Source organism: Orbicella faveolata, unplaced genomic scaffold, assembly GCF_042242905.1.
Source record: "Orbicella faveolata isolate gen_17 unplaced genomic scaffold, um_ofav_v1 contig_1, whole genome shotgun sequence".
Classification (NCBI taxonomy): domain Eukaryota; kingdom Metazoa; phylum Cnidaria; class Anthozoa; order Scleractinia; family Merulinidae; genus Orbicella; species Orbicella faveolata.
Window position 1 is genome coordinate 6,809,513 of NW_028301536.1, and position 17,988 is coordinate 6,827,500.

At 38.7% G+C, this 17,988-nt stretch overlaps 1 protein-coding gene and 1 pseudogene across 2 annotated transcripts in view; one reads left to right on the plus strand and one right to left on the minus strand.

Moving 5' to 3' along the window:
• Nucleotides 1-1,916: 1,916 nt before the first annotated feature.
• On the plus strand, nt 1,917-7,073 carry LOC110042349 (uncharacterized). The gene is made up of 8 exons (XM_020747714.2): nt 1,917-2,065; nt 2,273-2,355; nt 2,817-3,178; nt 3,707-3,823; nt 4,062-4,163; nt 4,337-4,490; nt 4,876-5,203; nt 6,398-7,073. Exons 2-8 carry the CDS (start codon nt 2,301-2,303, stop codon nt 6,717-6,719), a joined length of 1,440 nt encoding a protein of 479 aa, XP_020603373.2. The 5' UTR covers nt 1,917-2,065; nt 2,273-2,300; the 3' UTR covers nt 6,720-7,073.
• A 2,977-nt stretch (nt 7,074-10,050) lies between these two features.
• The window catches only part of LOC110042348 (uncharacterized), a 25,216-nt pseudogene continuing 17,278 nt past the window's right edge, over nt 10,051-17,988 (minus strand). Inside the window, exons 13-19 of the transcript XR_016206495.1 lie at nt 17,295-17,645; nt 16,524-16,770; nt 15,609-15,943; nt 14,801-14,893; nt 13,735-13,954; nt 11,102-11,316; nt 10,051-10,541 (exon numbers count right to left, since the gene is read on the minus strand). The product of XR_016206495.1 is annotated as an uncharacterized LOC110042348 (transcript). The remainder of the gene's footprint in view (nt 10,542-11,101; nt 11,317-13,734; nt 13,955-14,800; nt 14,894-15,608; nt 15,944-16,523; nt 16,771-17,294; nt 17,646-17,988) is intronic.

Genomic DNA, 17,988 nt, shown 5'->3' on the forward strand with positions numbered 1-17,988 from the left:
TTTGCACAATGCTTAGAAATACTTCCCGGCTGACAGACTTTCCAACTAAAGTTAATTTGCTGCATAAGCCTGACGTTTTGATTGACGTTTCAGTTTTATTAATTTTCTTACTAGTTTCAAGGTATTGTATGGCTTTGACGCTTAACCGTCCGTTTACTGATTAAAAGAGAGAGATATGAATAAATATCTCTGGCCCAGATGCACACAGAGATACCCGAAGCCAGCACTTTTACCGCCCTGTGACAGCTTCTGATGAGGTTAATATTTCGCTGTGTAGATTCATACCAAGAGAGGAGGGGACACCCAATGAGGTTGGACACACAGTGAAGCTACAGTCGAGGCGTAGTTAGCAGTTGCAATGCGATCATGTTGGCAGCGTCTGAACTGATCTACCTTAACACGTTGTGTATGTTTTGTGCTTTGACTTGTTCAAAGATCGAGACACTAGTCAAAACACGACCAAAGCAACTAACAAGAATAAGCTGCAGAAAATCTGCCACTGTGGAATTCGTGTTCATAGTATGGACCTGTCTTTACATTACAGCGTTGCTCTGTGTACTTTGCCAACTGGTTTTTCAAAAGCAATCGCCAGACACAAAGTATCTTTGTTCGTGGTTTTGCATTTTACAAATTACGTTCTTCTCTTCATTTTTGCTGAACTACGTTGTGTGTTTCGACAGCGTTTCCAAAATAATTTGCGAAATGTGTTTTCCCACCATAAATGCTATCGCGTGGATAGTTTTATTGGTTTGCCTTTCAGAAGGACAAGGGGCTGCAGAATTCCGAGATTTCCAGTATTTCACCGTTCATATTCTTCCCACAGTTGCTGCATCGTTTCATGAGATCTATATTTTCAACTTCTGTGGATTTTCATCGTCTGAAATCGGAGGTCAGCTCAGAACAGCTTGGACAATCTACAGTCCTGCCTTGTTGCTGACTTCATACGCCTTAAATTATGATGAAACTGAAGTTTATAACTACAACATAAGACCTCCAAATCCCCTATTTGTGACATTCATTAGTATATTTTCTAATGTTAGATATGTATACTTTCCATACCAATACGGTTGAAGAAAATTTGACTTGTTATGTTATATTTGGCTGCCGACTTTGAAGCAATCATGTGACATCTTGTAAAACATCCAGAGGCATTTTTATCCAGGCTTTTTTGATAATTAAATGAAAGATGTTCTTAGAGCCGGCTCATGTATGCTCGAAAAAAGAGAAATGAGTGTAGAATGTACCCTATTTGAATGTAAGGAAAAAATAAACACTCACATTGAATAGATGTTAGAAATCTAATTTGTTTGTATCTCGGGCTCTTTACCCCATTGTACATTTGCGCTCAAGTGATGTTTGAAACAATGTTTTGGGACAGTGATTTTCTTTTATGTCTAATGCACAGGTAACAATGGTCTCGTTGATTATTGCTATCCTTTGTTATCCTCCCCTATCAACAACCAAAGGGTTATCTTTGCTTGCTTTAATTTTTTTTCCCCATTTTTCTATTATTATTCTTTCGACATTTTCTTTTGCCCACGCTTGGACTCAGACTGAATCTGTTCCTACGAATAGCAACTACGCTACCTGTTATGGAGGTAATTGCTTTAATGCTAATGTGTGGCCATGTTTCCTTACTTTTTTTCTCCTGGAATCAAGTTGTACTTCATTTTCGGTGTATAATTTTAATGAAGTTTGCACTCTTTTATCTTTAAGGCTAACAACTTCGGAATGAGGGACAGGGTTTGTTTGCATGAAACATCGACAAGTGAATTAACACAATTAGTCTCGGAAGGGGCCAATTTACATCTTGAAACCAAATATTTAAACGTTTTCGTCTAAATTTGTTTTAAGCCTGACACTAGTTTGACTAGTTTTGTTTTCTGGATTGTTGTAACCCGCATTGGTCTCTGATTATTTGTGATCGTATCTGGAACGAAGTCTAATTGCTTTTGACAGCAGAATAGAATTAATGAAATTTTACACTTATTAAGGTGGACTATCTGATTTGCTGTAGATACCTCCTGCACTCTACACTATACACATTTCCACCATTTTTTCAGAGGTAACGTGTTTCTGTCTATAAATTTCTACTTCTATGACGGTGCTTACTATAAGTAATTAATATTTAGGTTATCAGCTAATTCATAGCCTCACGATTTTAAGCTTTTTGATTTGATCGCTCCGCACGGAACGATCAAATCAAAAAGCTTAAAATCGTGAGCTGTTTTTCTCAATTTTCTCTTGACATCATTTTCTTTATTCTCTTAAGCCTTATTTCACCTTAAGCTGCTGTTATTATGGCGCAAAACACAACACAGAGAGAACCAAGAAGCGACAGGGCAGATCATCAAGGTATTGTAGTCACAGCCAAATTCTCTCTCTTTTTGTGGCTCTGATGGCCCGACATTCAGCTGAATTTTCCATTGCTTAAGACAGATTGAAATGCCCCTAGGCATCTGGAAGTTAGCAATGGCTAAAATTTCATATCAAAGCATTGTATTCCAGCTAAATTAGATGACGAGCAACCTGCAGCTCTATACAAGGAGTGTAACCGACGTGCAAGTACTTGTGTTTCTTAATTGGCGACAACTGTCTTCCTTCTGTTTGCGGAGGTCCCTTACTAATAGGATGGCCGTAGATCCGGGGGGGTATTCCCATGTATGGCCTATATAGGTATGTGTCACGGGATAGGGTGGGGTTTTCAAGTCTTAAATAGCATTTGGTCAGGTTTCTACACTAATCCCCCCCCCCCCCCCCTCCCAGCTACTCATCTTTTCTGAGTAAATAAATTTTACAATTTTACTTCTGTACAGTTGGATTCAAGCAAAAGAAGTGTCTTTCTACCCGGGCTTCTAGGACAGCAGCAGTTTTGGTTGGCATTTCCCTGGCAGCCGTTGCTGTTTTGTCAGCTTACGCAGCCGGTGCATTTAATTCCAATCCAGATTTACCGGAAATTATGGAAGGAGAAGCTACATTTACAGCTGATGACGGCAAAGGAGAGGTTTTCCATGTCATGATCGATTATAAGAGGAAGCTCATCCAACTAACTTCATTGAATGATCTGGCAGGATCACCGCAGTTGTTTGGAAGGCGTCTCATGTCCTACGAAGAAAACAATACAGCAAACGGCACTCGAATGAATGCAACAAAAATCGTCATACAGGACTACAACGCGGTGAGTTTTAATGCCATACCAAATTTGTAGCAGAGTTATTACAGAAAACGAAAAAAAACAAACAAACGGAAAAAATCTCCCAATACGCTCAAATATAAAAGACCAGGGGCAGAGGTAAACATCAAATAAGAAATATACAGTACAAAAGTTTCCCTTCTTGTACCAGGAAAGTCAAAGGTACCAATTCAAAGGTGATTTGTGACTTTAAGTTCGTTTTTATTAAGCTTAACACCATTTCATAGAGTTCTTTAATTCCAAAATCTTGAGTATTCAGCTGCTGACAGCGCCTTCACTGGGAAGGTCGTCACCTACTCCGAAATTTTTGCGTTTGCGGTTTGAGTTCGCACCCTGGCACCATCGGTTGGACTTTTGTTTTTTGGGGGGGAGGGGGGAGGGAGTGTGGAGGGTAGAGGGTTGCTCCTCGGCTAAAGCAACTGATACATTAATTAATTTATTATTATTAATTCTAAGTTTGTTTACTTAACTAAATTACCTGTGGATTATTCGGTATTACATTTTATCTTGCAGCAAAGAAAGTATTTTATTGTTCCAGAGAATGGAAATTCAACAACAAAGTGCATTTATACTGATCTTGAAGGGGACATGATTCCGAGGCATTTACTGAAACACGCTACCCTTAAATCGGTAAGCTAGATAACTTAAAAGAAAAAAAGAAAAATTAAAGAATTTTTTTTAGTCTAATGTGGTAGAAGAGAAGAGCCAAAAGTCTAGCAAGTCAGTGATATTCAATGCATCTATATGATTTTTACTGCAACAAAAAGTGTGAGATTTATCCTCGATTATTTTAGAACTCGTATAGTTACAGAGATCAAACACCATGCCACTTAACATAATAACCACTTAATAAATCTCCTTGTCACAGGAAAGCGTCGAGGGAAATATGTCTCATGTCCTATTTCAAGTTGATAATGACACTGATGTGGACGTTTATCGAGCGAGAGGGCACAATGGAAAGATTTACGAGGTAAGATCTGAAACCTTCTTTTAGAGCAAAAAGAAACATTATCAATGGACTGCTCTTCTTCGGGATTATATATCTCTGTTTGCATATATTTCGCGTTTTTTCGTCCTTAGGTTTGTTCATTGAAATGATAATTTCTTCGTCACTTTATTTCAGTTTTTAAATATCTCTCCTAGATCTATCTGCATCTCCCAAACGGTAGCATTCATATGCGTTCTAAGGAAAAGGAACTGAACTTCACGGATTATAAACAACTAAACTGCTACAGGTATATTGAAGAGAACGACACCATTGAGGAACCCTTCTACCAGTCAAATGACTCGAAGCTTTGTAAGTTATTCGCAACCTGTTTATTATTATTATTATTATTATTATTATTATTATTATTATTGTTATTTTTTTTTCAACTTACTAAACTTAGGCAATAATTGCGCGTCATACTTCTGAAAACATTAAAGTTTAAAGGATTTTACAAGTTTTCTAGAAGTTTTTGATTGTTTCTATTCTCTGACAATCCAACCAACATGTAAATTACCGATGGAAACAAATAAGCATATAAAGGCATATATAGTACAACATATCTTTTCTTTTTTGTTTTCAAAGCGCCATCACACAGTCGTGTGAGTTTCAAACGTGTGCATGAAACACAAACAACTAATCGGAACAGACAAGAATTTATTTCCGCTCACGGAATGGTTCATTGATCCATCCACAGATCCTGAGGTAGAGAATAAAATTCAGGAAACATCGTCCAACTTGACACAGCTAATGAACCAAACGACATCATTTAACAATGACAGCCTAGCCGATGAAATGTCGATGACCTCAAGACGTCGCCGCCGTGGGATTGGACAACGGCCGGGAGGGGGATGGGACTGGTGGTACGGAAACTGGTGTGGGCCCTTCCAGGGTGGTTACGCAAAGTACCCAAAGAAATCTTGTAAGAGCGTTTGCAAGACTACCACAAGCTATGTGAACAGTGCCTGTCGTAGGTGCCTCCCGCCAAAAGACGGATTAGATGGCGCGTGTATGGAGCATGACAGGTGACAAAATGTCCCGGAATTGTTTGTTACCCTCGTGAATCTTGAAAGCTAAGTTTGCTATATGTCTTTTATGCTTGATGACACCTCGATTAGCGCATATCTCAAAAGAACTTAAAATTTATTTTAAATTAAATTCTACTTCAAATTTAAAGCTAACTTATTTTAAAATAATGATATCAATCAAGTGATATCTACTAAATATCTGGGCGTCATTATCAACAGATATTATAATATGAAGATATGATTTATCATCGCAGCAGGACAGTTGCACACACTCCTCAGGTGTCTGTTAAATTGAAGCCTGAAAAAATAAAATTCAGGCTTTAACTTCATTCGAACCCATGACCTCTACGATATCGGTAGAAGTGCTCTACCAACTAAGCTATCAAGCCAACTGCGAGCTGGTCACATTGTGAGTTCGTAATATAACCGTAGATGGTGAAGATACGAGTGAATATATGAAAGATCATATATTTGAACTGCGGAGAAAGATATGACGACAGGACTGATCATCGCAGTTATACACTCATATTTTAAAGCAGCTGTGAGATTAAAGCCTAAATAAATTCAAGCCTGAACGGGATTCGAACCCATGACCTCTGCGATACCGGTGCTGTGCTCTACTAGCTGAGCTACAAGCCAACTAGGAGCTAGTCACACTGTGAGTTTGTAATATACCCGTAGATGGTGCGAAAGACTACAAGTGAATATATGAAAGATCATATATTTGAACTGCGGAGAAAGATATGAAGACATGATTGGTCGTCACAATTACAATTAAGGCCTGAAAAAAAAAAATTCAGACTTTAACGGGATGCCAATAGTTTCAGTGTTCACCATCTTGGATTTTCCAGCTCGAGTTCCCTTAGATGCCTAGCAAACTAGGCACGTCCATTCGAATAGCTTAAGCAACAATAATTTACCCCGAGAGAAAATCAGGACGTGTTAACGGGACTGGTGAAAACGGAATTATAATTGAATAGCCTTAATCAACAACAGTTAAGCTGGTAAGATTAGAGCTGCGATCAGAAAATTTTCGAACGAATGGAAGAAAATCTGTGAAATTTCCCCAGTTGTATAAAAGATAACAAATATTCAAAGCTGGAGTTTTTCTAAAAGTACTGCCCTAAATGTTGTTTCTTTCGAATAAAATATGAATTGCAAAACAGTTTACGGTTTCTTTCCATTCCTCAGATGTATTATTCATCGTGGCGGTCCTCTTCACTGCTGCCAGCCTTTTGGAAATCCCTGCAGTTGTGACACCCCGTTAGTATGGAGAGCCTTCTCCCAGATGATATGGAAGTGCCCATCTTGGAGCTGTCGATCCCACGCCCTTCAAATCTTCTTGGCATTTTTTGGCAGGCTATCCTGTTGGTTTTCCTTCAGGATCTGCTTCCCTTGGTTTCGGTTTGTTTGTGGATGCAAGTGGTGTTCGTGTCCCAGGCTTGTCATATACTGGAGGTGTATTGTTTTTAAGATATGCGCTTACCGTGGTTCCGGAGTAATTTGGTTCTAGATAGGTGTTATTCATAGCAGATCGACATTGAAAAGCAATAGATTGTCAACAAAAATACAGCATTATAGCAAACTTACTGCTGTTAGAAATGAAAGTGAGTTTTTATAAGGCACAAGAAAGATCGGAGTTAGACAATACTATCATTTTGTAGGAAAAAAATGTTCGCACAAGTTGTAAGATGAATAGACGGTTATACTGCGAATAGTTAATCGATACTTAATGAGAAATGAGTTCTTGATGCAGGGGTACATAAGGAAGACCCACATTTGTAGTGCGATTTTTACGAGTAGACGTGTCGTGTACAAGTTGGCTGTACGTTCAGGGTGTCGATTGATTAAATGGTTTGCAGTTGAACTGTTAGAGTGCAAGTTATTGTCCTTCGCGCGTCCGTCTCCGCATTACCACGGAGCAATTGTTTCCTTAAGTCGAGAACGCTGATCTGATTACGCACTATCTGACTGATGATTCGCTAAAATATTTAATGTAGTCCATTGCAGAGTTACCCCTCAGCATCAAATTCACCAGTACCCATTTCTGCACTTGGGTGGAGAGAGGCACTTTGCTAGTCAAGTTTCTCATCCAAGATCACAACGCAATGTCCCCAGTCAGGCCTTAAAACCGGACCGCTCGATCCGGAGTCGAGCGCACTAAACATTAGGCCACCACCCCTCCACGAGTGACATGGCCTCCAAAATTTTGAGTAAGCTCAGTGAAACCAATGGCATACAGTGGGAACGAGTTAAAGAGTCTGTTATATCAAATTGTTCCAAGGTAAATTCCAGGAGAAGTCTCCAACTGCGGTAGATTTTACTTAATATTCGGAGAAAAAGTCAGAAACGCTTATAGTGCTGGCTCGATTTCCGCCGCTCTCTCGAGTTCGAACAGCGACTGGCAATGGAGCCTAAAGTGCACTTTCTGTTTTTTCGTCGGTCTAAATAAAGGGTCAACACACACACACACATTTTAATAATACCCCTACATGTGTAACTTCTTAGTTACTTCTGCTCGTATAGTCAATATTAAGGTGCCGTAGCTTTTCCTTTTATCAGAATCAACGGTTCCGCGCTTATTTAGTAATAAATTCTAACTCCTAGGTCTCCACATAGTCTCTTCATAGTTCCATGTTCTGGATCTGAAAGGAAAGTTGTGGACCATTCATAAAGCTTCTCAGTTTCATTGCCGTACTTAGATATTCCATGAATAGCAGCGTGGGGGTCTCTGAGTTCTCCTCCCTGGTCTCAAAGCCTGGTCCATATAAGGCTGCAGCTAGCTTGAGCGCTCCCTTCACCTGGTCTGAATAGGATTAAAAGGAAACTACTTGATACGTGAACCCCCAGCTTACTTCCCTATGCACTAGTTTACGTATACGTGATCGCCCTTAGGTCATACTCGAATAGTTCTTCATTTGTAGCGCGCACAAAACGAGCTGGAGTGTTAAAGTAAAAAGTGTCTAAAGGTGGCTCCATAGGGTAATCATTTATCACGTTGCGCGCGCTAGTGTTATGTTTTGAATGGTGTTTTTGCATTCGTTTTTACACCCAGTCCTTTCAAACTTACTAAATGTAATAAGCAATGACTATATGTTGATTTACTATCATCTCTGTTAAAATCTTGGCTTTTAATGTTGAATTATAAATGCCCAAACAAATGCGTTAATTGTTTACAGTTCTTAGGGCTTTATTTGTGATTTTCTTCAATTTCCTTTGGTGAAATTTTCCAAAATTTTTACGGCACATTGAATACGGCGGGATACGAATTTTAAACACGAAAAAAGTAGGGTTTGTAAAGGCAGTTGTTTTAATATTTTCAAATTCATGTCTTTTACCGCTGCAAAAAATCTGGTCTTATAGATTTCCCTGAAAAACGAGCTCCGACTAAAGTAAAATATTTACTACCAATCTGCCAAATTTTACGGAATTTCACTGAAGGAAACCCAAGAAAATTCACTGTCAGGTTTGATTTTGTGCTCATGTTGACGTAATAAAAGCGCGCAGATTACTTCTTCAGCACTCGCGCGATCGTAAAACTATAGGGAGCCACCTTAAATGCGGAATACTGCGGAAACACTCACCTAACGGCTCGTGTTCCCACAGCATTTATCGTTCTCCCAAACTTTCATTCGTGTTTCTATAACTCGATAGAAACACGGTACATGTTTTCCATTACTTTTAGAAAATACCGCGGAGAAAAAAAGGAAAACAACCTGTTTACTTTGATCATCAAAATGTAAATTCTCTTTGTTCTCGCCATCATTACGTCAGCAGCTCGTGCCAGTTCTACGTTTCTGTGGAGTTATAGAATGATTTTAATCCAATCAGCGCGCGTATTTTTTTTTGGCTATTTTCTAATGCATGTTAGTGTAAATCTACTAGCGTTCTGTCACGAATGCCATTCTCTGATTGGCTACGCTACTCACTATCTATTTAAACAATAGAGTGTTTCTGTCGAGGAACTATCAGTTGATAGTAGCCCCGCGGAAATTTGATGTTCTTAAAACAAATATTTGCCCGAGAAGCGAAGCTTCGAGGGCAAATATTCTAGTTTTAAGAACATCAAATTTCCAAGGGACAACTATCGGACGGATAGTTCCGAGACATAAACACTCTATTGTCTTTATCGTTCACCGCTAAATTTTCTTCCGCGCGCCAGTTCAAAATTCATATTGAATTATTTCCAACTTTTTTAGATGAAAGCCGTGAAAGGTCGTTAAAGCCAAATGTAAAATTTGAAAAAGAAAACAGACAAAAACCCACTTAATACATTTCAACTGTTTACTTTCTGTAAGCCCGCTTCCTTACAGAAACATTTACACGGACGAGTACTATCCATCCGGGTATTTTCCTCGGACGGGCACTATTGGCTGATAGTGTCTCTCCACGGATGAACGCTATCGCGTCATGTGATCAATTTAAACCAATAAGAATCGGAGGAAATTTAGTGGTGAACTATAATCTGTGATAGATAGTGAGTAGCGTAGCAGTGTGCGCTTGCTAACAAAAATAACGGCCGCCTCCTGGCGTTTTCGAAGTGTCTGAAAAGGAGATTTCGATAAAGGTTTGAAGGACTAGTAAATTTATACTAAAACAATTAGATTATTCGCTCTCGATTTCCATGCGTGATAGGTGACTCGGGCTTGCGCCCCCGTCAACTATCACGCGATGGAAATCTCGAGCTCATAATCTAATTGTTTAATATAGCTACCGTATTTACGATTGCGAACTAGATAGAATAGTTAGCTCTAGAAGACGTCAAAGAGCGTCAAGCAGGTGTGTATAGCTACATGTATATCTCGCTGACCTTGTTTAAATTGAAACAAGTAATGGAGGCATAATTACACGGAGTGAATTTATTCATTATTTGTCAATTCGATGATTTCGGTTTACAATTTTGCCATTTCATATGTTTTACTGCTTTCCTCTCGGATCCAAGGGCAGGGTCACCATGACAAATCAGTGTTACTTCCACTATCTCCTATAACGTCCTTGAGTATGCACCCCATATTTTTCCTCTATTTGATCTTAAACTTGCCTCTTAAAACTCTTACAGTAGATAGTAGAAGTAGCATGATGTCCTTTTAGTACTGTCAGGGCGTCACTTACTCAAATCACTTAAATCACTTCGTAAGAATGTTGTTATCTTCGTCTTCCTTTTGGATGGTGCTTTAGCTTTTGGAATTAGAGTGATGGCCGATATCCTCGGACAAAGGCACATGAGATTTGGAACTAGATGTCCATCTGGCATCGTCTGGTCCTGTAGGGTAGTTTTCGGCCGCGCCCAGTACAGAAAATGAATCCATACGTTCATATGGGTGTAGCTGGAACGCTAAACATAAATAAAGAAGAAAGCAAAGAAAAAAGGTCAACGAAAAAGCGAATATGTTACTGGTTCAAGTTAAAGCTCCTACTTTAGTTTTGTGAAGTGATCATTTCATACATCTCCCAAAAACAAAACATTGTGAAAAAAAAAATGTATCTCTATGCATGATTCTACTGTCCACTTGTCATATTGATAAACGTAAGAAAATGGCTGGAATCAAATATGTTAAACAAAATAAGTGTCTTCAAAGTATAAGATATCCAATTTTTTACATGAGTAGGGCAAATATCAACAAGATATCAACGTGTAAGACAAGTCCCACCGTGATACGAGAAAGAAAGGTTGGGGAAGGACTTAGTAGTGGAGATCTCCCTGGGGTTTTCGTTTTCCGTTACCCGCGTTTCAAAATAGAGAGGAAATGGGGATACAATACAATCAATGCGATGTTGAATGAGGAAATACGAACTTTGACATATCCATGTAGGATGAATGAACAGCACCAAAACCGTTAAGTACTCGTTCTTTTTCCGAAGGCTAAGGTAATAAATTAAAACAAAAAAACTCACATCAAATTCCCTGCAATTTTTATGGGTTATGAGCGAGCTATTCAGGGCGCAAGGAATCGTGTCGTCGATGGGCATAGAAAGTTCGTATGCTCCAAACGGACTGGTACATTCCTCCGCGCCAAGAAGTATGTCGTTGCATGGTGAGCCGCTAAGCTAGTGACAGCACATCGGTTCAAAGCGATTGTCATCTTCCTCCATGCAGAAAAGTGAATCACCTGAAATTGCAGTTGAATGCTAATTCAGTACTCCGGCCTCAAGAGTTCTCGTGGGTCCGATGAGGATGAGTGAGTGAGTGTGCTACTGATCGAGGTGCTTATGACAAACGCTAGCATAATATAGCCCTGCGTTATGAATTAATTACATAGCATACTTTTCCACTTTTTTTAAAGTCAGCTTCTTTGACGAAATCGGTATCACGTTGAGCACGATCGTTTTCTTAAATTTCTTGTCTATCAATGGACCAGATAACTGCGATGTACACAGATAAGGGTCTGAGGAGTTTTTGGGAACGCGGGAACATGATCATTATAGTTACTTCAGACTGTTTTTCAGATTAATTCGAGGGAACAAAGGATATCTATACCATTAAAGGGAACTTTGAGAAAAATGAGTAAGAAAACAATGCAATCTATTAAGAGCGTAAATCCGAAAATATCGAGAATCGGCCGACAGAAGCGAAATAACGGATTTTTTCTTATTTGACCAAAAGAACCCATTTGGTTAACTGTTTTCGGAAATGACATCAAAAGGTTCGATGTCCTTTTCTTTTCTTCAAAATTTGCAAAACTTGAAAATTCGGCCACAGCGGCGGCCACGAGACTTGAAATTTGGCACATGTTTAACATACTTGTATGGACGAACCAAACGTTTTCTTAACATGTCCTTTACACAGTTTGTGGGGCATCTCTTAGACTTTTCTCGGGACTAAATTTTGCTTAAAAATGTTTTTTTTTTTCTACAAAATAGCAAACCTTCGGAAGCTGAACCATTTACGGACCTAAAGTGATAGGGCTAATATTAGAAAATTTTGAACTTGTTAAATGCTGTCTGTTATATTACAGTTAGGTAAATAAATATAACCAAATAAAAGCAGGTTCTTTATTCTACTCGCCTGGGACAAATTACAGGTGGCCCGTAAAAACTGTTCCGTTGAGAGAATTTTCCGTGAGGTCACTTTGACACATATCTCACTTAATTATTCAATCGTTAATCATTGCGCAATTGTTATTATTTCCGACTATTTTTTATTTTTTATTTTTATTTTATACATTCCCACTAAATCTTTGAAGGTAAAGAATTGAAATAAATCCAAGATAAGAAGTTCAAACAAGTTTTTACAACTCAGCTTATCTTTCGACCAGTCTGTTTGTTTTTTCAATAGCACTAGTACTTTATCATGAATCACGCAAACTATTTCACACGGTAGCGAACTTGACTATGGCTTCGATGGATCCTTTTTGACATGGATCTTATGCATTCTAACTAATAATTTTGTTTTAACGAGTACATATAGCCACTTAAGTAATCGAAATACAAAATTTGTGATACTTGAAAGGGATATCTTTAAACATAGACAACAACTATAGTTAAATTAAACTAGGAACGTCACTTGCCTGCTTTGCTGTACTATTTTTATATGCAAAATTTCCATTCACGAAAAAGTTTGAGATAAGGTATCTTCCAGAATCGGGGTATATTAGTAAGACGTTATTTATGCTTTTTACTTTATGATTAAATATTTCACTCGAGCTTCGGAATAAACTCAGTAGACATCCCTGAATACGTTAATTAACAGATTCATTCCTAGCTTTGAAATTCTCAATACGCTAGTCTTTTTGGATCTTCATCGCATTGCTACTTTATTCATAAAGTTTACCTTGATGAAGATAGGATTTTCAGACTAGTGAAAATTCTTGTTCCTCAATCACACCCCTGAATTGTGTTGCGTGCCTGAGATACGGATCGATATAATTATTAGCTACTGAGCGTGAGTGGTTCAGGTAAAAGTTATTTACAGCGAAAACTTCACTTCCCAGCGAACGCTTTCTGACTAGCTATTTATATTCTATAATCCTCGTCAGCAAAAGGGTTGTGTGGCTTGCGGAGTAATCAGTCGGCATATGTTTACTTTAAAACCCAGCAGCTTGTTCCAACGGGCTCACGTAAGTCTCATGGTACCAAAGTACCAAAACCATTGTTGTTGGTGTGACGACTGTTTTGAGCCTGTAAACAAATGCCGACTGATTACTCCGCAAGCTACACAACAAGTCTCATGGCCGCCGCTGAAGGCCCTGTGGCCGAATTTTCAAGCTTTGCAAATTTTGAAGAAAAGAAAAGGACATCGAACCTTTTGATGTCATTTCCGAAAACAGTTAACCAAATGGGTTCTTTTGGTCAAATAAGAAAAAATCCGTTATTTCGCTTCTGTCGGCCGATTCTCGATATTTTCGGATTTACGCTCTTAATAGGAGATAAGGGAGAAAAAGTCAGTGACATTTTCAAGGGATCAAAGGAACACATGCTACCCCAGGCCTTTTGGAAGCCCTCACAGATCTAGATGCATTACCGACTATTACTCCTAGAGCTAGAGAAAACAAATTATGACTAAACTGGAATCCATTAAAGTTACTCACTGTTACCCTGCAGCTTCTCCTTATTGCATCTTGTGGTGTTAGTGATTGCGAAACGGTTAAACTGAAATGTTCGCGATGTTCCCAATGGCTGACGAAATTCCTTGGTCGAACCATTTGCATCTCTAAAGTACGTAGCGCTCATGTGGCGCAATCGTAAATAAACCACGGCCGGAAAGTTCAGTTGATTTCGCGTTGTTGGTCCGTAGAGCTCAACATACATCTATATTGCAAACAAAACAACAACATTAATATTGGTTCTGGCTAATTCTTTTGCTAGCACAGTTGAGATAAAAAAAAACAAACAAACAAAGCCGGGGGGTGGGGTGGTGGTGCAGTTGTTAACCTCACCAACTTCGATCGCCTGGCGCTTGTTCATTTCTAAATTCATACTAAATTCGACAATTTCTATTTCATTCAGCGCAATTTGGTCATCAGTCATTTTGCCGGTTTATCCAAATTGTGGTCTGTGACTGCTGAACTACATTCAGTAAGAAAACGAAAACGTTTGAGCAAGCGCTGAACCGTGAAGAATCTCCTTTTAAAAGCGTTGCAGTGATGGAGCTCGCATTTGGTGAGTTAAATTCAAAATTTATCTAAAACATATTTGGTACGACACTTCACTCTTCAAGGATTTTTATGTTGCTTGAAAACCACTTTGTAGGAGAATTGTTTTTCAAATTGTGAATTTTACTGATTTTAATATACGATATTTGGACATACTTGGGGGAGGGCATCAAAGCCCCTTCCTCAGTCCTAACTAGAAAACCGTAAACAAACAAACAAGTGACAAGTTACAGTGACTCCGATTGCTGGAAGACATCATCACCATTACATACAGAGTGCACACGAAAGCAAAAGAAAACAAAACGACAACAACACAACAACAAAGACTCAAAACACATCATACAAACAATATATGGTGACATATATATGGTCCTCTGGTCTTCTGGTCTTGCGGTCTTCAAGTTAGGCTCCCAGGTTGACAGAGGATAGTTGGGATATAAATTCTTTGACAAGAATACTCGTGGAAATTACACATAGCAACCGACGTGAAGAAGTTTCTTACCTGTAAAAGACGAACATTAAAACATGTACTACAGCCGTAAGAATATTTCAAGACGAAACTTGTGCTGCCTTGAGTGTGTAACTGGTCAAACATCTGAAAGAAAACAAGCAGATCTCAATAATGAAATTTCTATTCATTTTGTCATGGATGTGGTGTGACGACCGTCAACAACAGGTGGTAAACTTAACGATAACTGAGGTAATTTTGCGCGCTCATTGTTCGATTGTCGTGGTCCACTACACTGTTACGTACACTGTACGTATGTAGACGCAGCGCAAATGATGTGATCTGTAGACGCAGCCCAACGATGAGAACAACATTCGCGGAACACGAAAACTTGTCGTGACTCTTCAAATAAACCAAGAACGGCTAGATATCGTGAAATGTCACAAATATTATTTTTATCTTAAAAAAAGTGATGACTGAGTTACAAAATATCACCCGTGAGCAGGGAAACAAGTGTAGACCGTTGACATGTCTACCGGTATAAAAATAACGACGTAACGGCCACACCTCTGCTCTGTAACTAGTATAACCTACGAGATATCAGTTGCTTGAGTTTCATTTTTTTTCAAATTCTTTCTAACGTCTAAAACAGAATAGACTATGGTAAATTGTGGCCGATTTTGAAAATTTTCATTTAAAAAACCCTGATTGTGTGTAAAGACCCTCGAACAAAATAAAGAACGCCGATAACAAACGTACTATTATTATTATTATTATTATTATTATTATTATTATTATTATTATTATTATTATAAACGAACAGTTTCATATATATAGAAATGGGTACAAAACTCCTACTTACCGCCGCATGACTGACATTGTTAAAAGACCACTTGTGTGTATTAGTGGTGTGCCGAAATCTGGTAAAGCATTGTCTTCCTTTATTTGTTAGACTGTCGACTTTTTCTAGAGCCATGTTTAGCTGAAGAGCCCCTTGTAACATTCCAGTGCCCGGCGCGGCTTCACTTGCAGTTCGCTCAAAGTGGACCAAATTAGTACTAACATCCCACAGAGAGCGGAACTCAAATCCTTTGTATAAGTGATAGAGATGCTTGGTGAAACTGGTTTCTATTACTCCATAAGAACTCAGAAGGTCATCTAGAAACGTCTGCTGTATGCTGTCGGCAATAGGCGATTCTAAAGACAGGGGGAAAATCTCATAAGAAGGAATCGCGAGATGAAGGAAGTTATTTTGTGGATCTGTTGGAGCAAGCCACCATTCAGCGTTCCTTAGTTAGTTTCAACTTCTCCTAAATTTTCAAGTCGTCTCAACGCTTAGTGCTGTATTTTGAATTTTGGAGCAAATTAATCTCATCTAGATTAACCTTCATGCTTCCTGAGCAACGTCATTTACCTTAACATCAAAGGTCGTTCGATGTAACGTTTCTGGTAGACTTTCTTTAGGGCGCAAATCGGTTGGACCACATCACTAAGGACAGTTCAGGAAAAAAAAATAAGGGCAATTCAAGAGACTGCATATTAGACAATAATCACGTCCCTTACGTAGCGAAATTTTGCTTTTGAAAATTTGAAATTTTGTCATTGGGGGAAGGACATCTATGCGCTCGAGAAAATTAGATCACGTTCGGGATATTTAGCAGAACTGCAGAGTGTAATAAACTAGTACGATCAACAATTTTAAACCATGGCTCACGTAGCAATACGAAGTAGTGTAGAAATTAATCTCTTTCAAAGTTACACAATTATCAGTTCTTACCACCAGTTTGGCTAAGGCTTTGTAATGTATTTGACGTCTCTTCCAAGTTAGGGATATCAAAGTTGTATCCACCAATAGCATTGTCCAAGTCAATGACCTTGGCAATGAGATCAATCCTTGCAGAACCAGCAATAAAGAATCGCTCAATCTGTTCCTGGAACTTTGCTCTGTTTCGAGGCCGTGACCTCTCCTCCAGCAAGCAAACCAGGTCCGCTGCAAGTCCTTCCTTATTAAACTCCAAGTTAGCCTTTGAAACAAGTGTAGAACAGCCAATAGTTACTCTCCGTTTTGACCACATAAATTGCGTTATAATTTCAAAAGCCATTACTAATGTTACTGAACTGAAGGAAACACACTGTAACATCTTTCAGTATCGTTTTCAATAATTCGCTTATATTTGTATTCAGATTTTTAAACGCCCATTACAAGCCGAAGGAATATATTTTTGAATATTTCTTCTGTAATTCGTTCTCATTCGGATTGTTGTCTAGCTTTGTACAACCGTACAAAAGAAAGAACTGACTATGTTTTTGAGTAAATTATAAGACTCGTAGAAATGATTTATATAAGCAAGTCACCATTTTGGATTTCATCTTCTTCCTTCAACAGAAGAAAATTTATGATTTATGATTTTCTGTTGGTATACTCTTAATAGAGATTCGTACGACTGGCGACTTTGTATTTGGCATTGTACAGGGAGGAAAATGTGACTTACCTCTGACTGTTATGTTATTTAGGACCTCGTAGTGGATCAAGCGGAAAACAAATTACCTTCATCACCTCTGGTACAGAACCAACGTCCAACTGATCAAAATCTAGGTCACTAGAATCCTCGAGGGCGGCGTACTGTTGACCAAATGTCAACCACTTTAACGTTTTGTTAACGTTTTCCTGGAGAGTACCAACGTTGCACCTTGAAGCAAATCGGCCAATAACCCCTATAGCAGCGCCTAGTGACGCAAGAGGATCTCTTCCCACAGCGCCACTTGAGAATCCAGACAAACCCTCGAGTACAGCAAAGAGGTCCTCTCGGTTGAACTGGGCTGCTTGGTAAACATCGGGTAGTTGAACAAGTATTTCTGCTAACGAGCTGTTCATGCTTGCTTCTAATTCTCTAATACTCTAAAAAAAAAAAAAAAAATGATGAGAACAATCATAATAGAAAACCAGAATCTGCAACTGACAGTTTGGGCTCGTCTCTTGTTTTTCTTATTTTACTGCATGCATTTTGCTATCGTTGATATTTTTCTATAGTTAAACCTATTCGGATCAGTCTTATGGTCTAATGATCAGTCTAAAGGATTAATGGTCTATTAAAGGTGGGGGAGGGGGGTATTGTAGGTCCACGCCATCTTGCTGTTAGCATATTTATGAAAGTGAGATTCGGATATAATCAACGGAAAGTCCTTCCTTGAGGTCTTCAAAGTGAAATGATGATGTCAAAGGACGTAGAAGTTAAATCATA

What these genes read in the sequence shown, in the direction of transcription:
- LOC110042349 (XM_020747714.2), top strand. Translation starts at nt 2,301, where the DNA reads ATGGCGCAAAACACAACACAGAGAGAACCAAGAAGCGACAGGGCAGAT. An exon ending in TCATACAGGACTACAACGCG is followed by an intron (nt 3,179 to 3,706) that starts GTGAGTTTTAAT and finishes TTTATCTTGCAG; the next exon opens with CAAAGAAAGTATTTTATTGT. An exon ending in AACACGCTACCCTTAAATCG is followed by an intron (nt 3,824 to 4,061) that starts GTAAGCTAGATA and finishes TCCTTGTCACAG; the next exon opens with GAAAGCGTCGAGGGAAATAT.